The sequence below is a fragment of the Tachypleus tridentatus genome, chromosome 4 (genome assembly GCF_004210375.1).
Source record: "Tachypleus tridentatus isolate NWPU-2018 chromosome 4, ASM421037v1, whole genome shotgun sequence".
Lineage (NCBI taxonomy): Eukaryota > Metazoa > Arthropoda > Merostomata > Xiphosura > Limulidae > Tachypleus > Tachypleus tridentatus.
In genome coordinates, this window is record NC_134828.1 from 33,949,045 (window position 1) to 33,972,852 (window position 23,808).

At 34.2% G+C, this 23,808-nt stretch overlaps 1 protein-coding gene across 1 annotated transcript in view; it reads right to left on the minus strand.

The window, feature by feature from the left end:
* Nucleotides 1-959: 959 nt before the first annotated feature.
* Nucleotides 960-23,808, minus strand: part of LOC143248813 (complement factor B-like) — a 62,788-nt gene continuing 39,939 nt past the window's right edge. Inside the window, exons 9-17 of the mRNA XM_076497586.1 lie at nucleotides 23,068-23,429; nucleotides 20,899-21,034; nucleotides 17,297-17,413; nucleotides 15,010-15,219; nucleotides 9,159-9,286; nucleotides 8,002-8,128; nucleotides 6,011-6,181; nucleotides 3,746-3,970; nucleotides 960-1,528 (exon numbers count right to left, since the gene is read on the minus strand). Coding sequence (XP_076353701.1) covers nucleotides 1,335-1,528; nucleotides 3,746-3,970; nucleotides 6,011-6,181; nucleotides 8,002-8,128; nucleotides 9,159-9,286; nucleotides 15,010-15,219; nucleotides 17,297-17,413; nucleotides 20,899-21,034; nucleotides 23,068-23,429 — 1,670 coding nt within the window. The 3' untranslated portion in view covers nucleotides 960-1,334. The remainder of the gene's footprint in view (nucleotides 1,529-3,745; nucleotides 3,971-6,010; nucleotides 6,182-8,001; nucleotides 8,129-9,158; nucleotides 9,287-15,009; nucleotides 15,220-17,296; nucleotides 17,414-20,898; nucleotides 21,035-23,067; nucleotides 23,430-23,808) is intronic.

Below are 23,808 nucleotides of genomic sequence, written 5' to 3' on the forward strand. Positions count from 1 at the left end.
TGTAATCTTAATCTAGTTACGAGATAATGATAGTCGTTGGATGTCACGTCACATTTGTGCTTGCACTGGTCTTCACCTGTATTTCTTTCCTAGACTTAGAAATACTGGACAAATTAAATAAATTAAAATCTAATATAACATGTATTAATCGAAATTACATAACCCGAAATGATGTATATATATATTTAATATTTAGTTCTGATCCATATGCAAGTGTAGCTTAATTTCAACAAAGTGTTAAACTAATAGCTCTCATGTGTTGTTTAAAACTCGCTTTGTTGACTCTGAATATTACACTTTTGTCGTACACGATTCTCACCCCACACCCCTGTGGCACAACGATATGTCTGCGGACTCACACTGCTAGAAATCGAGTTTCGATATCCGTGGTGAGCAAAGCACAGACTGTATGAGCTCTGTGCTTAATTCCAACCAAACGAAAACGTATTTCTCAAAGAAAAATGTTTAAGAACGATTATTCATTAAAATATTTTTCTTGGGCTGTTTTTTTTATTGCTAGCTCATGGAAATATTTATCTTCTTTGTCGTCTTCTTCGTTGTTTTAGCATTTCGGCAAAGTTCATGCAGATTCTCATGGCCCACAGGACTATTGATGTATTACACGTTTTTATTTACAAGTTTTTTATTAGTATTTTCTTACAATAATAATTTAATCATTTATTGTAATTTTAATGTATCATGGTTAATAGGCCTAAAGCTCAAAATACTAAAAACATTGACAGTTATGATAAACCATCACGAAGAACGAGGCCTTCGTCTCAATGATGAATAAACAAGTGTACTTAGTTCTACCGTTTCGATTCATCGAGTACTTAAGTAATTATCTCTGTCCATATGTCAGTTTTTCTATTACTACAACGAAACTGGGTCTGAACCTTGAGTAAGTACGTTCCAAGAGCGGTGTTATACTTGTGTAACTTACAGGTAAAACAACATTCTTTTTTTAATTATCAAATATTTATTAAGCCATTTCTATAATGTCCATGAACCTGTAATATACTTTCACGTTTCTGTAATGGCGGATAAATTTTAAACGAAAACAGGATTAGTAATTCAGGTCACAGCTAGTAAGAAATTTTCTGTAACACAAAACTATATATTTATCCTTCTAGGATTAGTGGATTAATACAAGATATATTTTTATATATAAAATCAATACTAGGAGCGTAAATAACAGTCATATATATTTTCAAGTGAATTACCTCATATTTAAATACTGTAAAATACTTTCTCAAATTCCCGAATGTATGAAATATCCATTTCTTTTTTTCTTTTAATATTGCAAGTTGAGTGAAAAGGTTAAAATCGGGCTTTCACGAGTTCATGACCTTGTCAATCCACGGTCTGAGTTTTGCCACGTGCGTGTAAAAACCGTACTGACCCCTATTCTTACAACCACGTCCCCAGCTGATAATTCCAACTTGAATCCAATAGTTCATGCCTGACTCGTCAAGTAGTGATTGCGCCAGTGGACCGCCACTGTCTCCTTGACAAGTGTCAGCAACACCTAACGAAAGAAGGAAAGTGATCGATGTTGATTGGATTATTTGAAAAAGTCAACTCCTTCCAACGTGTCTTCATATTATAATAGGCATATCCTAAACTAAAAGCACAGAATGACACACTTTTAGTTCATCATTCGAATTTACATTAAAATACAGAAATTGTTTAATACACGTCATAGTTACCTATACTCGATTTCTCTCGAGCTAAGATCGATCGAATTATTTATAAGTCCAAAATAACAAATTTCATGATATTATTAAAGTAAATTACCAAACTGTGCCTTCGAAAAGAACATTTGTACTGATTGATGGATTAATCTAGTATATCTGAAACAATATTTGGAAATTAAAATGTTAATTACCGATATAAAACAATCTCAGTAAAGTACCAGAAACATCACCCTACTGTCTGTGCTAGTAATTAATAATCGTAGAATTAGTACCCCATACATCACTGACAAAGAATGAACATTTACCAAAAAAAAATATTTCATCCTGGAAATACAAGGAAAAATGTCCGGATTGTGTTGTTTAGTCATACACAACTTACTGTATCAAAATGATTCAATGTACAAAGCTCAAACTTTTACTAATGTAAACTGTAACGGTTTTATATATTATAAGTGTTACTGTTTATTGAAAAAATAACAATTTTTTAAGAACTCCGGTTTCTCAGTTTTATATTTAAAATTACATCAGTCAAGATATAATCAAACCTAGTGAAAGTTGTGTTCGTCTCGTGAGGATGGTACTTTATTTAAAACTGTGTTCTGTTATAAAGAAGTGATTGTTGCACATACCACAGTTATTTTCTAATTGCCTGAATCTTGAATACCTAAAGTATGAATTTTTTTATGGATTTCTGTTTGTGGTGCCATTCAATAGATGGCACAGGTGTTTTGGTTGCATACATAGATACTGACGTACATGCTACATCCATTATAAAAATATTACCAAACTAAGCTTCATTTATTCGAAAGAGCCTAACGGACTGATAGATTAAAATGCTCTACAAGACAAATAATTCGGAATACGAAAATATTAATTACCTATCGTACAGAAAGTTATCAAAATAAGGAATTAGCTAATTACAGTATCCGATTAAAGTTATTTAACAAAAACTGCTCAAATTTGAGAAAAAATTTTGCTCACCCCTACGTGAGCTACCAGTCTAACATTTTTACTATAATTTTATTTAAAAGTAAAAGTTGACCGTTTTTACTTTTTATCATTTGGATTAAAGATGGGTGATGTATGGCACTAAAACAATAAGGTGAAAGGGCGTGCCGGTATATAAGTATTGGTTAGGCGAAGTAAACCAGATTAGCAGTTTCTGGCTTAAATTTTCAAAATAATCATATGAGTGGGCATTTGTGATTGATTATTCATTGCCAACCTTTTGGTGAAAGTTTACTAAGTTTTATAAAATTATCCTAATTAAAGATCTTAAGGAATTACCATAAATTATAATGCTTGATACGGTTGTAAGGACTGCACCAAGGTGGCGACATGAAACTGTTAATCTAAATTCCATGGCTTGACTATAAAGAAAACCATTATATTGTCATAGAGAAGAAAACTACCACCATATTTATTTTATAGAATCTGGTTGATTCTGTAAAGTAAAGATTTATTCTTAATCAGAGGGTTGTGATCCCAAAGCTAATGTTGGTTACTATCGAGTATCACTTTCTTACTTGTTGTAGTTTGTTGGCGTGCCTTGACAAACAGTTAAAAACATATATATACAATGAGAAATACCTACCATCATGCCCCAGGTTGAATGAAAACGTAGCCTGGCCAACTAATAAGTCAATATTTACTGTAAAATTTGTATAAATGTAAGTGTAGTTACCAGTATGGCCGACAATTTTGATAAGCTTTAATACGACAAATAAATGTTCAGCTGCTGATGTTCATCTCACAAACTGTAAAACTGGTCTATCTTAAAACCACATTATGTACTTTCTTAAACATGCAGATTAACATGACTTTGTAATTTACATTTTACCATCTCTTTCAGCAATAACAGATCGATAATTTGGATGAAATCCATGGCAGTGTGTGAAAAATGTTACAAGTATCATTGAACAGTGTCCACAACAGATAGTGTATGCAATGGTTACATTAACGTTCTGCTTAAAGCTAATTCTTTATGCTATTGAAACAATCTTATTGATTTTGTTTCTTGAAAATACCAAGTCTTCAGTGCTACAAACCTCGCCCGTCTCCAGCACATATCATAACGTCAGTCATTGGATCTTTAGTATTTTCTAAACTTTGCACGCATGTTTCCCGGCTCTGAATGGGCAAATGAATCTGTTTCAGCTGGTCTACACGTTTAAAAGGTACTATTTCATCTATTGCTACTCTTTGGTCATAGCCCCATCCGGTCGCGAAAGCACTCTGTCCTGGTTTGTATAGAATAGAATTCTCCGGGACATCTAATGGCAAAAATATAAAATAAGTACATGGTGTTAAGTATGCTTTGCATGAACTACGCTGTAATAATTCTCTATTAAAATGTTCTCTCTATTATGTAAATGTTTAAAGAGTACCACAAAATTTATATTTTGTTTACCAATATTTCAAATTTAAAATAGCCAAATAACAAAACAATAATTGTAACGGTATTACCTAAGATAAAGAAATTAAGTTACCTATTTTATGTAGAACACCATTTTACCTTCTGAGAATGTGTATTCAAAAATTGTCATCTTGATATTTAGGGGATTTTTGAAGTTACTAGTACGCTCAGGTGGTTAGGGCGCTTGGCTCGTAATCCAAGGGTTGCGAGTTCGAATCCCCGTCACACCTAATATACTCCCCCTCTGAGACATGACGGTCAACCCCACTATTCGTTGATAAAAGAGTATCCCAAAAATTGGTGGTGGGTGGTGATAATTACCTGTCTTACAATGCTAAATTAAAGTCGACTAGCGCACGTCGTTCTTGTGGAGCTTTATGCGAAATTCAAAAGAAACAAATAAATAAGTTGCTAATTTGGTATCACCTTACGCAATTCCATTTATTAGAGGTTGTTTTTTTTACCAATTAAACGTAAAATATCTCATGGAGATGAAATGATCTAATAATAATTTGAAAAACAATCTGAAGGCTGCTGCAGAGTCGTTTTAAAACATGTCACGAGAAATATAACTGTTGGTCTGATCCCTCACCTGCAGTTCAATCTATTCATATTACTAGCTGAAGTACCTGTTCTCTGGACTGAAGTTATGTAAGTTCATGATTAACGAAGGATTATCTTAGGTCATGAAAAAATTGCTTTATTTATATATAATTGTAAAAAACACACAAATACGCCCACAAAAACAGCAAAATAAAAATGTGGTACCGCAAATTTCCTGTATCTCCCCATAAACCCAATAAACCTTCCTGCCAAATTTGGTGAAGATCCATCAACAGGGGGCGAAGTAGTGGTTAAAAAAATCAAAGTTCCCATAAAAACCTCAATACAAATGTGCAAGTACACTATATTCTGGGAAAATCTATCCATAGAAGTTGAAGTAATGGCAATAATAACGCAAAACAAATTTTAAAATACCTATGTTTCCAACGATGGGCTTAATGAAGCTCCATGCTAGTTTTGTTGAACTCCAATTCACACCATATAAATCACATATTTGGATATAAAACAGACAACTATTACACTTTTATCGATGAACATAGCAAAGTCGTAAACTTTAAACTAATGAAGTTCGCAGAGATGTGGTCCGGCATGGCCAGGTGGGTTAAGGCGTTCGATTCATAATTCGGGGGTAGCGGGTTCGAATCCCCGTTGCACCAAACATGCTCGCCCTTTCAGCCGTAGGGGTGTTATAATGTTACGGTCAATCCCACTATTCGTTGGTAAAAGAGTAGCTCAACAGTTGGCGGTTGGTGGCGATGACTAGCTGCCTTCCCTCTTGTCTTACATTACTAAATTAGAGACGGCTAACGCAGAAAACCCTTGAGTAGCTTTGCGCGAAATTCAAAACAAATCTTAAGAATTTTATAGCAAAACGGCTGCGCGAAATTCAAAACAAATCTTAAGAATGTTTTTACTTCAAACTAATGGAGTGATAACAATATTTTTTTGCTCTGTCATTAATAATGAACACCATTTCCATTAATGTAGTTATTGTTGTTGCCAACATGAAAAAACTTTTTTTCCTATTAATCTGTCAAAGTTACGGTTTTAATCACTGATACCAATTAGTTTTATTGCATACAACAATAACAGATCCTATACTTTACTACTTTAAAGAACATACTTCGTACAGAACATAAATTGATATAATTACCAAGCAACTTAACTGTAGGATAAAGCATATTTAATATTATTTAAGTTACAACGTTGTATCTATCAGGTCTTTTATTAAGGATACATTTTTACCTCCTTCAGTCTTTTTTTTTTTTTTGACATCTTTTCTCATCATACCAGTTATATTCAACAATGTACAAAATGTAAAATAAATTCTCACTAAATGGCGGAAGACAAATAGGTCGAACGAAAGGTTTGTAGGTAACGGGACGATCCAACTTTAGTAGAGCAATATCATGGTCATAAGTAGTGAAGTTGTAGTTCTCGTTACGATGTATCTCTGCTACTTCGAACTCTTCCAGATCTGAACTGTTAAGTACGTTCAGTACACCTAGAGTAATACGCCACAGATATAAATACATTCAATCTTTAACTGCTAACATTCGCTCATTAGTGTTAAACAGTGGTGTGTATAAAGTAAGAAAAATAACGTTAAAATAACGTTTCTTTAAAAACTGAAACTTTAGTTATGTTTTATCTTGGAATATATAGACCGAATTTAAAACGAAACGCCTTACCTTTACAAGTTCAATCACTTGAATGAATAAATCCTGTTGATTGTTTTCAAGATAAAAGTTTCACTTTGTTCATAATAACATGGGCGATAAATGAAGAAAACGACTAGTTTCAAAAGGCTTTTATAAGGTACTTAATACACTCAACAGAACGATGTTACAGTAAGCCTAATTATATATTTCAAATTTAAGAAGATATAGAAACTAAAACCTAATAAACAGGAAATCATTCTTCCACGAGAACATCAGTTAATAACAGTTAACGTTTTATTTGACCCTTATTAGCTCAGTGTTTAGAAAAAATACACACACACATTAAAATTACGTTTTAACGTATTTAACTTGTACGAAACTGTCACGTATCTTAAAGAAAAATGGTAACCAATAATGCTTTGTGGTACATTAAGTCTCTGAAAAATGAAGTGTATATTAAGTGTTGAACCTTAAACATGATACTGTGTCCATATTGCAAAGAATCTAGCAGCAAGGAAAGAATAGAAGTGAACATAGATTAAACAAATTAAAGAAAAATAGCATAAAAGAATAAAAACCACAAGGAATTAAAGTCCAAAAGGATAACAGAAGATAAAAACAAGTTATTGTCGATGTTCAACTCGATGGTGGATGCCGTTCAATGACTTTTCCAAAAGAATGGACGCAGCCATCAGCTAGTTTTGAGAAAAGCCATTTTTCATTATTCCTATCTGTGTTGTTGTTTGTCTCGGACAGCAGTTTTAGGAAGGTTCAAGTTTTGCTGCTCTATCTCCACGCTGGGTAACCTCATGGAATTCCTTCAGTGTTTCATACAGGAATCAATCTGAATGATGTGTAGTTCGCAAAGAATCAGCATGGCAAAGAAAATAAGAAGGTACCAACACAGTGTGATATATATTAAAAAAGAATTAGCATATTCAACAACTATTTCAACAGCACAGAATAAGGGACAATTTATACACACTTTCAGTGTAGCTTGGGCCTTGTTTTCAAAATGCTGTTTTTGTAAAACAAGGATTTGTAATATACAGTAATCAACTATAAAAATGGCTGTGTATAATAAATTATTCCTTAAAAAAATTAAACTTTTTTAACATATGTACAAGTGCTATCTGTGTATCAGTGGTCACATTTGTTTAATGTGTGTGTATCTCTTTCTATTCTAACTTTGTCTCTACCAACATGGTCTCCAAAATAAGTTGTTTTCCTGTGAGATACTAATAATTAAGACTTATAAACATTTCGATTGCATCTGTCGTAGACATTACAATAACCAAACAATGAAACGTTGGCAATTAATTATTTCGCAAAATAGAATTATGCAGAACCTACCCAACTTCACGATGAATTATGCAGTACCTACCCAACTTCACGATAAATTATGCAGAACCAACCCAACTTCACGATGAATTATGCAGTACCTACCCAACTTCACGATGAATTATGCAGTACCTACCCAACTTCACGATAAATTATGCAGAACCAACCCAACTTCACGATGAATTATGCAGTACCTACCCAACTTCACGATAAATTATGCAGAACCAACCCAACTTCACGATGAATTATGCAGTACCTACCCAACTTCACGATGAATTATGCAGTACCTACCCAACTTCACGATGAATTATGCAGTACCTACCCAACTTCACGATGATATCAGCTGGTACGAGATTTTGATTTTTTTTCCTTTGTGGATCCTTGTTTTGTACACAGTGTGCAGCTGTAAGTATCCATTCTCTGTCTACTATCGATCCGCCACACCTGAACTAAAATGGAATAAACAACGGTACATCTTGTGTAGTTGCAGGTCCATCCAGGTCTTTACAGTTGAATTACTTGTAAAACAGAACTAATTTAGGAATACCTATTGTTCACTCTAACAGTAGACTTCATTTACAGTGATAAATGCGGAAGGTTGTACGAGTGAATAGGTCAGTTTACACGAATATTTCATAGTGCCATTTAAATACAGAAAGAATAAAAATTATTGTGAATAGATAATTCCTTATGTTATATAGATTTATAAAACCAGATCCCTTGCGAACCTGTAGGTTTGGTTAATGATATTTCACATGTTTAACTTCCTCTTCATTTGATACCAAGATGTCACTAATATATCTAATCACAATTAAGCAACCTGAATGCGTCCACTATCTCTAAAACTGTAATAAATAATTATAATAATTTTTACAACCAATGAAATTTATTTCTCTTGGTTACCTTAGCAAGATATGTAGTGAAAGTACCTAGGCATCAAAGGGTTCGTTCAATATTTTTTGGTTTAATAATAAATTTTAAAAAAGCTTAATTTCAATTTTTACACCATAACTCAGTTAAATATAGTTAGCACACCAACAAAAGAAAAAGGTTTTAAACTACACTCATATAATTATTGCAATATATCACTATTGTACTGTCAAAACTTACAAGTTACGTTGACAAAAAAGCTATAGTTGCGTGTTAAATGGTTCATTAACATTTTCAAATCATAAAAAAATACTAAAACTCAAAAACTAAAATTATTTCCTTCACAACCTTCCCTTAAACACGTTTTCATTTCCCATACATGAAGTTAGTGGGATTTCTCTGGGACGTTTCTAATATCACAAATAATATTATTGCATACAGTAGTTTTTAACTTTACATATTCACGTGAATTTGGAAGAAACTACAGGTTAATCTTATACTTAGATGAAATTTATGTAAGTAGTTTTATTTTTATGTTATGTCTGTTATTTAATAGGAATACTTTAACAAGAAACAATGATTTTCTTCCACTGTCCCATTGGTCTTTACCCTTTCGTTTTCTTTTAATCTATAATACACAGCAGCCATCCAAGGCCAAGGTTTTTCTGCCCTCGTTCCACCCGGTTTGTTTACTTCTTCTACCACTTCGTCCATGCCGTAACCACATATCGAATAGTCTAAACATCATAAAATATATTCTATTACATTTAGCATTCGTGTATCCCTAAAAATAATTAGTCAGTGAACACCAGATTTGGAACTAATATAAATTGTTTTCTATTTTAATTTTAATTTGTGTTAGTTATGTTTAGCAACTATAAATTTCAGGTGAATCAGCAGCAAGCTTTATGGCTTGTAATGATAAAATTCAGAGTTACATCCCTGCGATGGGCTAAGCATAAATAGGCCTCTGTACAGCTTTGTGTTTAAACAAAAAAAACACAGTGCATCACATTAATTACAACCACACTGGTAACGCTAAACGCAAAACAACATATAATTAAAATGTCAGAGGCTTATTAAGAGAATGATTAAAGCTAACCATAAACTGATGTGTCAGTATCGTGTTTCTGCTTGTGTTCTCCTTTCCCATTCAACCTAAAATAAACTGATAGTTGGCCTTTCAGATTATAAATTGTGAACTAATAATTGGCTGTTCAAATAACCAGTGGTATATGACAGCCAATTAGCCATTTGGACTGTCAACAATACACTCTGCAGTCAGTTTTGTGATGATTAATTATAGTCCACCATAATTTTCCGTTCTTGTCTGAATTTACATGATCTCTTGTAACTATTATTGCTGCAAATACAGATAAAGTTGTTCTTTTTTATATTCTAATGTACATTTAGACGCTATTTAAAACGCTTGTTACATGTTTTATTGCACCTTTGCACTCTCTTAATCTGTAACCACGTATTAATTTACCTACTCACACACACTGCCACACTAAACCTAATGATTAATCAGTAGTTTCCTTCTCCAATCTTACATTTAAAGACATGCCAGTTACTGGCCACTAACTTATATCGCTTTCCTTGAATTTATTTATTTCTGTCGCAAATATCATTATGTTTCATCCTTACAAAAGCTTTTAACCATTAAAATTTGCTACCTTCCTTTGGTGATCTACTTTATCCAATTCTTCACTCTTTGCATTCAAAGACATTAACAATAACCCTGTTCTCTTTTACACCATTAATCTTACTGCTCCAGTATAATGTATAACCTACAAACCAGTGATCTCATTGGCATATTGATCAGTTGAAAATCCATGACAGGATTACAGAAAAGGATTCAAGAAATACTAAACTGTTCGCAAATATATATGGTATGAGCATCTTAACCTGTTCAGTGCCGTAGACGAGATAGCTCGTCCAAGCCGATCGGTAACACGGTACCACGGACAAGTTAATACGTTCTCAATAATACCTAACTTCAACGCTAGATGTCAGCACCATACATCAATTTGACCTATATACAAATTGTTTCACTTTCGATCCAAAATGGTCGCACGAAAAAAGTTACAAAATGAAGAAGCATTATAGTTGTATTTTGATCTTGGTTCGGAGTTTGAAGATAGCAGTGGCGATTCAGAAGATTCGGATTTTGAAAATTCTTTGATAAATACGGAAATACAAGGCTCAGATGTTAGTGAAGATGACGATAACTGGCCATCAACCAGCACTGGTAAACGGGCGATAACACCAGGGAGTAAACGTAAAATTACAAGTCGTGGTAAGAACAGTTCCAAGAAAAAGTGCCCTCATGACAATGATTGGAATGCTGAATCCTTTGCTGTTCCAGTTATAAACCTTTTCTCAGGAAATCATGGTGTCCAGTACAACAATTTGAGCCAAGACTCAAAGCCCTTTCATTGTTTTCAAATGTTCTTCCCTCCCACAATTGTCAACTATATTGTAACAGAGACCAATAAATATGCAGAAACTTTTATAGCCCGCGCTGATTTGAAGGAACATTCTAGAGTAAAATCATGGAAGCCAACTAATGAGAAGGAAATTTATGAATTTATGGGTCTGATAATGCTAATGGGCATAGAAAGAAAACCAACTATTTCCATGTACTTCAGTACTGACCCTTTGCTTGCCACACCCATGTTTGATCAGTGCATGTCAAAAAAAACAGTTTCTTTTGCTGCTATCGATGCTACACTTTGCTGACAATACCCAGGAAAATATTGTTGACCAACGACAGCACAAGATACAGCCCATAATTGACCATTTACGGGAAAAATTCAGAACCTCATATGTACCAAACAAACATGTTTGTATTGACGAATCTTTGATACCATGGAAGGGTCGACTGGGATTTCGACAGTACATTCCATCTAAAAGAGCTAGGTTTGGAATCAAAAGTTATGAGCTATGTGAAAGTGTAACAGGCTATGTTTAGGATTTTTTCGTCTACACTGGTGCTACTACACAGTACAGCACTAAAGAGGGCGGACAGGGCGAACGTGTTGTACGCACATTGATGGAACCATTGTTTGGACAAAATTATAAGCTCTATTTGGATCGTTTTTTTTACAAGTCCCACTTTAGTGAAGTCATTGCTTGATCGTGACACCTATTTGTGTGGAACAGTAATGAAAAATCGAATTGGGATGCCGAAATGTTTGACAAATATCCAAAGGGGAGAAATGGAAGTGACACAAAAAGACAGTATTGGTGTTTTTCACTGAAAAGATAAGAGGGATATTTTCATGTTGAGTACAATACATGACAATACCATGCAAAACACTGGAAAGATCAACCGTGCTACTGGTGCAGCTATTGTAAAACCAAAATGTGTCATTGATTACAATCGTTATATGGGAGGGGTTGACTTATGTGACAGTGTGTTGAATGTTTATCCGAGTATACACAACGCTGTCAAGTGGTACAAAAAAGTATTTTTTTCACATGATGGATATAGCAGTGTACAATGCTTTGGTAGTTTACAAATCACTGGGAAACAACCTGTCATTCCTGGAGTTTAGACTCGGTGTCATCCGTACCCTGATTGAAGATTACCACACCCAGCGCCCAAAATCCACCGGAGGCCGGGCTTCCTTGGGAAACCCCCATCGCCTCACAGAACGTCACTTCCCAAACTTATTCCCCAAACAGAAAAAAAAAATACCCCACTAGAAAGTGCAAAGTGTACTCTGACAAATCCACGAGGAGGGAAAGCAGATATAAATGTACTAATTGCAAAGTGGCTCTTTGTGTTGACCCCTGCTTCAAAACATTTCACACGAAAGTGAATTACTAAATGTGTCATGTATTTCAATACCCAAAAATGACATTTTGTGCATTATTGTTTCATGTTTTGTACATATTTCTTCATTTTGTGTACTACTATAAGTTTGGCTTAGAGAAAAAATAGTATTTGTTGCTTATTTCCCTTGTTTTAAAAATTACTCAATTTTGCTGACAAAAAACCGGCATAGAAGCTGCCGTAGCAGCTGAAATACTTGGCAGTCAACAGGTTAATCTCTATGTTTGTCCCTTAAATGATGTTCAATCTGGTTATATTTTCAACTTAACTACGTCTGTACCTAATTGTAAAGGTATTTAAAGGGTAGCCCGGCATGGCCAGGTGGGTTAAGGCGTTCGACTCGTAATCCGAGGGTCGCAGGTTCGAATCCCCTTTACACCAAACATGCTCGCCATTTCAGCCGTGGGGGCGTTATAATGTGACGGTGAATCCCACTATTCGTTGGTGAAAGAATAGCCCGAGAGTTGGCGGTGGGTGGTGATGACTAGCTGCCTTCCCTCTAGTCTTACATTGCAAAATTAGGGACGGCTAGCGCAGATAGCCCTCGAATAGTTTTGCGCGAAATTCAATAAAAAATATAAAATAAATTTAAAGGGTATTTATGGCTCACTAAATCCTGCTTCTGCGATTTCTTCAATTGCACCCTCTATTAAAGTACATGGAATGTTTATATACTCATTTGTTTCCAGCAATTTTGAATAAATTAGGCCTAATATTATTAATATGCCTCGTTTTATAATTCCGGTAGTCTTTAAATGCTTTATTTTCTTTTATTGGGCAATTCCAATAATTTTTTTGAATTGATTTTATCCAATAAAAACTATGCCTCTCTTTCGTGACCTGAATATCCTGCACCTAATTTGTTGGTTTCCTATATTCACATTATTGCTTATGTTACCCAAACTCACGATAATTCTTATTTAATTTTAAAGGTTGTCTTTATCTACAACTTAAATATTTACTAACCTCTCTAGTTCTAAAAATACCTACCATTTTATAAATGTACCTATTTGCTTGATGTTAGCCAAGAATGCCCCAAAATATTTCTTCTATCTTGTATTGTGTGTTTTGTTCCTGAAGATGAAAATAACAGATGCAGTTTCAATGTTGTTGTATATCTTATGACAATACTAACCAGAGTGTATGCTAGACTCTGTATATAGGGATTACACGGACGCCAAAATTAAAGTAATGCATAAGTCATCGAGATTTTCTTCTCTACAAATCATCAACAGCTGTAAATGAAGAGATACCGGGTATAGTCGATACATCTTCAGTATATAGGCCGCTTTTCAGTTATCCAGAGCATCCGAAAGTTAAAAACCGGTGATATAGCAAATACACAGATTTATTATTTTCGCACATCATCACCTTTCTTCACAAGCTTAGCGCCTAACTAGTTAAACCAGTAACTATAATTTTATATATTTTAATATTACTGTACACAACTTAAAAATATAAAAATATCATAATTATAGTTTTAAAAAATGTTACAATTACCCCTTGAAGATAGCTTTCTTACAGAAACCCGATCTCCCTTTTAAAAAGCTTAATAGAGTGAAACAGAAATTACCAGCCAATAATACATGAACATTAAATTACCGTTACATACACTCAATGCTTCGTACACTATACAATGGGGTCTTTAGGAAGTCAACCCATATGTTATGTATAAAGTGAAGTGAAAAAGAAAGAAACATACAAGTGATCAGAAGCTAGATATGAAGAGCTACTACGTGACATAATCGCTCTATCTCCAGTGTGTGTGCCACTTTTCAGTTATCCAGAGCGTCCCAAAGTCGTAAACAGGTGAAGAGTCAAAATGGAGATTTATTATTTTCTTTCGTCATTATCTTTCTTCAACGAGCCTAATGCCCGCCTAGTCCTAGCAGTAACTATAGTTTTATCATAATTTCATAGAGCAAAACAGTCTTTACGATCTTTGACGACCTATTTTAATATTACTTTATGCAAAATTTATAAAGCTTTAGAATACACTCTACAACTCATGTACGCCATCCTGTATAAAATAAACAAACAAATATTAAGAAAAAAATAGATAAATAACAAGCTGTATAAGGTTGACTGCTAAATTTCAAAAAAAGGAACCACATAAGTGAGGGATGGAAGTGGACATATCACTTGATCCTTCTAAAGATCACATGACAGAGTCTAAGCCGTCTTGATTTTAACCAGCTTAAGTGATATGTCCACTTCTATCCTTACCTTGTTTGGTTCATTTTTTTTCACGTTCAATGACTAACCCTTTCTCATTTAACAATACTTTTTTCCTGATACTTGTGATAATAAAAGTAAGGGAAGAATAAGAGGTTCTCTCACTTGTTATTTTTAACTTGACTTGTGTGTCTTGGTTCTCAGCTTCATGTGGCTGAGTTCTTTTTATAATTTGTAGTTTCTCACAACAGCATATAAGGTACAAAACTGACATAAAACGATCCCTTTCGGAAATGGTGTGTATTACTGCTCTGACTCTGTATTTTAACTCTGTATATGTTAGAAGCATTTCATAGCTGTATATAAACATATGCAGATGACTACGACATCCTAATTTTATGTATCCTTTACAATGTTATATTACAGATGAAGTACAGTATTTACCTATAGTTCCATTTACGACGGCATTAACTAACCAATCAAGTGTTTCGTAGTCCTTCAGGATATACACGTGATCTTTCTTGGACGAAGCAACCTCTCTTAATTTATTGATATCATAGTCCCCTGTCAGTGCAATACTGTAAATTTCAGCTTTAACGTCTGCTTTCAATTCTTTTGCCACCTGCTTTGGATCACCTCTCATATTCGCCTTCCCTGAAATAAAAAGTATACGTTCAAAATTCCTCTTATTATAAAACTGGTGAAGGACTTTTTCCTTATTACAAAGATCACCATGTCATTCAATAGCCTACTGGTTAAAGTGTCGAATGCACATTCCAGACACACTAGCCACATACAACATAAGCCTAATTTGATTCACAAGAATAAGTAATTGTCACTGATTGTATAAGTTTACTCTGGACCAGTAGGCTTAAAATTTTTGTTCATGAATTGGATCAATATAATTTCAGGCTTCTTCTTAAAATCCTACGGTATATTGGGAAATACTGAGAACTTATTAATAATTGTTCGAATATTACAACTGATATTAACATTATGGTACAAACTAAAGAATTGAAGTAAAGTACACAGAAGGTGAAGAAAGATGGATTACCTGATAAAGACACAGAGTTATTTTCAACGTGATTTAAAGTTTGTTTTAAGATGAAGTATTTGCCACAACGTCAGGAGGGCCTGGCAATGCCAGGTGGTAAGGGCGATTTACTCATACTCTGACGGTCGCGGGTTCGAATCCCCTTCGAACCAAACAAGCTTGCACTTTTAGCCGTGGTAGCGTTATAATGTTACGATCAATCCCACTATTTGTTGGTAAAAGTGTACCTCAAGAGTTGGCGGTGATGACTAGCTGCCTTCCCTCTAGTTTTACACTGCTAAATTAGGGACGGCTAGTTCTGATAGCCCTCGTGCAGCTTTGCGCGAAATTCAAAACAAACAAACAAACAACATCAGAAAACTTATTTGTATATATGTAACTCGAAATGTTATGTAAAATGTTCCAATCAAGCGGATATAATTGAGACTAATCAATCTCTTAAATGTAATGATTAACTTCGTTTAATAAACATCTTTGAGTTTTGACAGTCTGAAAAGTTTTTCGTTTTTTTAAAATACATCATAAACGAATACGATGAAGTTGTGTGTGCGAAAATGAAGCCTGTGGAAGGTTTTAAAGTAATTACTGGGTTTAGCGTATATTTCAAGTCCTATACATATCAAACAAATAGAAATATTCAGTTCATTTTTAAACAAGTAAAGTAAAACTATTCTTATGAAAACCTACATTTACTTATACTGGCATTAATTTTGCTTTATTCATGTTTCAACAAGAAACTGTAGTTTGAGAATACAGTTGTAGAAAATTTTATTTACATTTTTTTGTCAAGATTGGCAACCAGTGAGAAAAAAAATGAGATATAAAATAAGGATACTTCCAGGAAATGAATTTTGTTTTAAAAAAGCTGTTCGTCAGTAAGCATGTCGGTGTATAACGCTTAAAACTGGGTTTCGATGTTCGTTGCAAGCACAGCACATATTCTCCATTGTGTAGCTCTGTGCTTAACAATAAAGCAAACAAAAAATTGTTCACTATTTCCAAGGGTATAAATAGCGTAAGTTTTTGTGACTCCTTCCCCTCCATGGAAACGACACATATATAAAATGGCGATGTTCTTTCTAAAGATTTGGTTTGAATTTCGCGCAAACTACACGAGGGCTATCTGTGCTAGCCGTCCCTAATTTAGTAGTGTAAGACTAGAGGGAAGGCAGCTAGTCATCACCACCCTCCGCCAACTCTCGGGGTACTCTTTTACCAACGAATAGTAGGATTGACCGTAACAGTATAACGCCCCCACGGCTGGGAGGGCGAGCATGTTTGGTTTGACGAGGATTCGAACCCGCGACCATCAGATTGCGAGTGCAGTGCCTTACCCATCTGGCTATGCCGGGCTTGCTTTTCGAAGAAATAACATCTAACAATATTGGTACACTTCTTTACTGATAGCACAAACGACCACCACCCACTCTGTGCATACACATGGTGTGAATATGTCAGATATGTTCAGGGCAGGACAAGTTTTTTTAATAGGATTGCGTTATTTCATTATAAACTGACGAAAGCGAAAGAAGAAATATGAGCCAAAAACTTTTCAAATTATAACTTCTGCTTGTGTTATTACATGATCAACAACCGTTTTAAGTATACTGGAGAAACAGAAATAATTATTATTATCTTTAAGTGGATGTAAGATTACAAAATATAGAACCAACTTACCATCTGTCAGAAGGAATATGATGGTTTTCATTGGTCGGTCAGCAAAGGTATGCTTCGAGAGCGGAATCATCTGAGTCTTAACAAAATCTAGAGCTGAGCTTATAGCTGTCCCGCCCTCTACAGGTAAAACAAAACATTTGTCATTCTTTAAAAAACTCAGGTTACTTGAATTAGGTAGATCATAGCTTATAACCCTGAATGTGTTGTTTATTCAATAATATGGTTAGTAATCAGATAATTTTTTAGATCTTTCACAATAACTCAGTGGAATTTTTTTCTCAGTAAAAGCTGTGAGTGTGTAACATAATACAAGTAATTATGAAAACATCAAGTGATACATATTAGAAATCACAAACAACCAGTAAAGGTAACTAGATGGTAAATTTGTTAATGGTAAAGACCATAGTCAAAGAAAATATAAAAGTGATTAAACTGTGCAATGTGCTAATGTTCTGTATGTGAGCTCTCTTTACACAGACCATTACGACGTACTTTCATGCTGCCGTTTCGTTTACAAACGTATTAATGAAAATATTGTTTCAAAGGTCCATTATTACACCCCACAATTTCTGCCTTTAACCCTCCCAGTTTTTAGGTACGTCCATACAGTTTCAACAGTATTCATATCGAAACTTTATGCATACCAAATCAGAGCTGTAAGCATTTCATTGGTCCTTTTACTGTGAAAACACTATTTCGCCCTGTTTGAAAATCACTGTGCTGCTAGAGGATGATTCCTCTAGAGGATGATAAGTTTCTCATAGAATTATATAACGGAATAGAATACGTCAGTGCTTTCAGTAGTCACGAGTACTATCAATTCACCAACACTTCTTGATTAAGTTTCAACCCTAAAATTGTACTGATCCTTCAACATACTTCGCTGTACATGTCGTATATTAACCACGATACCGTCCTGCTCTTTGCGAACAATCGGACAAACTGTCACTGACTGCTGTTAAATTATTTGAACTTGGATTCATCCTGCTTCTGTAGCTTTGGTTATTGCAATGTGTGTGGTCCTATACTCATTCCAAGGTATTATTTTGCCTACCTCTTCTCAGCGGCAGTTTTCGAGCATTTACACACTCACCGAGAACATTATATTAATGTGCAACTTAATATTCTCGGGATAAAAATTCACACCTACATTTATAGCAAGATAGTTGGTAAAATCTGCACTTGTCTCTCATCTACTTTTAAAGAACGTCACAAGATAACAAGCATCATATCCGGAGAATTTCCGTTTTCTTTCTCTATCACTTCTATTACTGAGGCATTTATGTTCAGGAAACCTTGATTAGTTCAAATTACCACTACTGGTATACCTACCTATACTTTTATTGACTTCATACTCGTGATAGAACACTTTCTAATTGGTTATATTACAACCAATCATAATGTATTCTATCATCAAAGAATTATTATCTACAGTAGTCACTTCTTATAGGGTAAAATATTAATAAACGATTACAATATTGCGCAGTTAAAGAGGTAGGATGCCCTTCATATCCCTTTTCCTTGCCGTAAATCACAGTAACGATACCATCAAGATACCACGAATATTTTTATTTTTTTTTGCGTTACATGAGACATTATGGAAGAAGTATGAATCAGTTGTACTCTTCACATCTCTGATCCCCGATTTGACGGCAATAATTCTACGGACTCAGGACGCTTACATCTGGAATTCGATTCTCCGCTGTAGACATACCAAACAGACCAATGTGGTTTTGCTCTAGAACAAACAAACAGCCTTTACGTTTACCTAAGTAACGACATGAAACTTTTATTAAAACAAAAAATGCTACACATTAGTTGAACTGAAAGTTCCAAAATGTCTTATCTGGAATACTTTTCTTTAAATACGATGACTAACAAAATCTATCAATCAGTGAATCGAATTAGAATATCTGTAATAAACTGTTATGATAAATATGGTAAAGGCATGTCGTGTGCCAAAATTCAGTATTTCTACAACTAGGGTTCTACAGACGTTGAAAAATTCAAATAGTCTTGTTTTATATAAATACACACAAAGGAAAGAGTTAGGAATATGTAAAAGGCATACCTTTAATAGTTAAACTGGTATTCTAATATACGCAAAATTAATACGTAAGTTGATACTAGGACCTGAACATGTTTAGAGTTTATATACCAATGACAGCGTTTCTTATTAGATAAACAAATATCCCTGTAACAGTAATTTTTACTTGATTAAATTAACCAAGGAAACGTAAAAACGTATTCTGTATATTCTTAATTTAAGAAAAAAACTGTTCTTTTACACGTTTATTTTCTCGACTTCGGTATTTTTCTCCATCAAACTGTTGACTTCAAATACCTCCTAAACTTGATTGATACGGCCTGGTTAAAACACCAAGTCGATTTCTCTGGCATTTCTCTCCTGAATATCTAAGTTTTCATTATTATAACTTTCGTAGCTCTTGTCCACCATATATTCCTTGCTTCACTAAGGTATTTTAATAGATTCTGGTGAGACACCGAAGCTTTCTAATCAATTTTCAATACATGTTTTTCAAAGTGTTCTTTGACAAATGATAACGTTCTCCTAACGGTAAGAAAACAAAATATGACAAATATTGTACCATCTTTTTTATCAATTATGTTTACTGATTAAAATATGCGCATAAACTATGCATTCCATATAAACAAAAGTCAAGAAGTGAATAGGTTATCGTCAAAACCATTATTTAACACGTACACCTTAACCCACAAACGGTAGGGTGGAGTCAGGATGACCCAGGTCGATTAAGTTTCAACCCATATATTCCTTGTTCTTCACCCGGTACTTTCTGTACCACATCCTCAATAAGTTTTTCAGTCAATTATTAGGTGTTGAGAGGAACAGATGCGCTGTCTCATTTCTCTTTTTCACTGGTATAATCATTTGTTTTTCGTCTGAAGTTAATTTATACACGGGTCATTCTGGCCCATCCTATCACTTATATCACTTATCAATTCAAGGTTAACTACGTGCTGTTTTAGAATTAGTATGTTCAGCAAAACTTCATAATTTTCTATACTTCCCAATTACAATAGGTTTTGTAAGCGATGGGTGACAACAAGCATGCTTTAACAATAAAACGAAACCCATGGTAGGCTTCTAAAACGTTATGATATAAATACTGTACAATTAGCCATAGATACAACTCCAAAATAACCAAACTCCTGTAATAGGATTTTGTAATGATAAAGATTTAGTGCGCAAGACAAGTGATGCTACTGGATTGTAAAGCTGGGGACGTGAGTGCATTATAAAAGTAACAGTTAATTTTCACTACTCGTTTGACAAAAATTAGAGGTGCGTCCTGTTGATTGGCTTCCTTCTAGATTGTCACTACAAAATTAACATGGGCTGGTGCCGATAACCCTCGTGTAGCTTCACGCAAAGTCCAAACAAATAAAACATACCATAATGATAATGTACAATATACGTATAAGAGTTTAAACCTGGTGTTATCGGAGTTTTTCTTCGTGCTATAACTTTCACCAACAAACCATAACGATAATGTATAGTATACGTATAATAGTTTAAACCTGGTGTTATCGGAGTTTTTCTTCCTGCTATAAGTTTTCACCTACCCGTAAATCAAACTGATCCAAAGCATTCAGCACTTCTTCCTCAGTGGTGTAATCTTGTGGAAGAAAAGATGCTGACACGGTTGAACTAAAGCTAACTGCTCCAAATCTTGTTCCAAACTCCTTGACACCCATCTACCAAAAAATATTTGTTCATTTTTTTATTATTATTATTCATTACTGACCAAAGTACGGAATATAAGACCTGAAGTACTTATTATATTGTACTGATTAAAGTACGAGATAAAATAAGACAGGTGGCAGCACTGTGTAGGTAGGAATGGCTCGGATTGGTCAACTAAATGACATTTTAAATATACTTCTCAATAGGTCATCAGGACTTTATAGTATTATAATATTATTTCCTTTTACAACGATGTCTATGTAACGACTGAAGAACAAGTTCTGGTTATATCTGTAAATATCACAGTTTGAATTTATTGAAGTTAGTTTCCTCACATCAATTTAGTGTTCCTTCAAAAAGCTCAAGTAGAGTGAAACGGGAATTAACAAGCAATAACAGATACAATAATACATATTACAATTAGAACCTCATTCTATTTATCAATACAACCTTTCTATCTCTGTTGAAATGCTGCATTAAAAAACAAGCAAAGAAGATAAATTTTGCAAAAAAATAGTACACATAAGGATGGCTAATATCAATGCAAATGAGGTATTAGGGATGGCAAGAATTAACATACAGTAATATATATGTATATCTTCCATCACAATCGAGTTCAATTTATCCTGCTTCTGTCTGTTAACGTTCTACTATACAGTGTGCCTGTAAGTACGAATGGTGCCAATACCGTCCCTACTACCTCGTTTGTATTGTCTTTGAAGGATTGATACCAGCCGTCCTTACATCTACTCTCTTTTTTAAAAGTTTTCTTCACTTATACCTGAAGCACTTGTTAGATTGCTTTACGAAAGTATTACACCTAAGATGCTAGATAGCGCTAACGGATAATACGAGATATTATCACACCTACGGTGCTAGATGGCGCTAACGGATAATATGATATTATAATACCTAAAGTACTCGCGAGGTTGTACTGACAAAAATACGGGATATTACAATAACCAAGGCACATACTAGACGGTGCTGACGATAATACGAGATATTACAATACCCAAGGTAATTACTAGACGGTGCTAACGATAATACGAGATATTATAACACCTCAGGTACTTGCCACATGATACTGATAGCATGTGATATTATAACGCCTAAGGTACTTGTACATGGTACTGATGATAGTATATGATATTACAGCACCTAAGGTACTTGCCAGATAGTATTAACGAAAGTTCGGGATATAACACCTAAGGTATTTGTTGAATCGCATCGAAAGTAAAGGATATTAGCCTAGAACACAAGCTGGACTATTATTGTTTAAAACAAAATAATTGGTGACGAAAGATCGAAGTTTACATAAGTTGTAAATTTCATGAAATTATTCAATAAGTTATGTATGGAAGAGAAGGTTAACTCTAATTTTAAGCCTAAGTAGGCCTAGGCAATCGAAATGAGGATTATAAAAAAAACAACACTAAAAACAAAAACATCTGAATAAGGAACGAATGTCAAACTAAACTACTTTCTGCATCGCTTTGTAAAACCATTTACATCCTCTAACTGAAAAACAAACGTACAGTAAATACGTTCGGTAATTTTACGCTACATACAAAGTTGTTTCCAAAGTACACTTATTTGATTCCCCATCGTAAAATTACTTAGCAGCTAAAGCTCCGTCAAATGGCGATTACTTATATAATGAATAAACACAATATGTGAAAAAAAAGGGCTTTTCAAAATTGTCCTATAACGCAAGAAAATACATCGCAATAAGTGAGTGCTTCAGATACTTAAAATAATTATATGCCACGAATCTGGAAGATTATAACCTGTATTTTATGTATTTAATGCAATAAATATAAACAGCTAGAGACAATTATCTTTTCTGCTAACAGATTGCTTTTTTCTAAGTTTTAAATTCAATAAAACAAACTCACACACTGGTAAATAATATATGACTAAGTGCATATATAATATGTAATAACATAATACATAAAATATAATAATATAATATATAAAATATAATAACATGTGAAATATATAAAATACTATAATATCGTATGTAAACTTTAGAAAAAAAACTTACACGTGTTACTAGGCCCTTCGCAAACTTTATAGCTGAGTTAAAGTACTTCCTTCCAATACTTCCGGAAGCATCAAAGACGAAATAAATTACCAAACGTCCAGGAAAGTTCAGATCAATTCTTCGTCTTCTAGGTTCTATTCGGGGCGACATCTGGAAGATCCTTCTGCTTGACATTTCGAATGCCTTGTTGGCCAACATTTTGGATACCTTATTGGTCGACATTCCAAAATTATTGTTGGATGACGTTTTGAAGATATGCCAAAGTGAGATTTTGGATATCGGCTTTTGTTCGCTTTCTTTTTCGTCCAACACGTTATTCAAACGAGTAAGGGCATCTGTAGGACTGTCACTGTAGTAAGGCTCTGTAAAATCACAACAAATACCATTAAATGAAAAAATCCACTTGTGCATTTGAAAAGTACATTATAATCACAAAAATCGTCACATTCAATCAAAATGTGAACAAAGCAATATGACGTAACATTGGACATTAGTATTAGACCTATCTTCCAATAACACATCGTATATATAGTCCCTTAGAAATTTCCAAGAGTAAAAAGAATGTATAATAATAATGTTCGCCATTTCCACTGCGAACGATGAGTTTCGCTCAATCCAGAGCTAATTACACCGAACAGGCGCTACAAACAAAGCAGTGGTCGGAAAACTATTCATTTACGCTATATGTTACAACAACAACGGTAACGATGTGAACACTATTTTGTTTAAACTGGTAACACA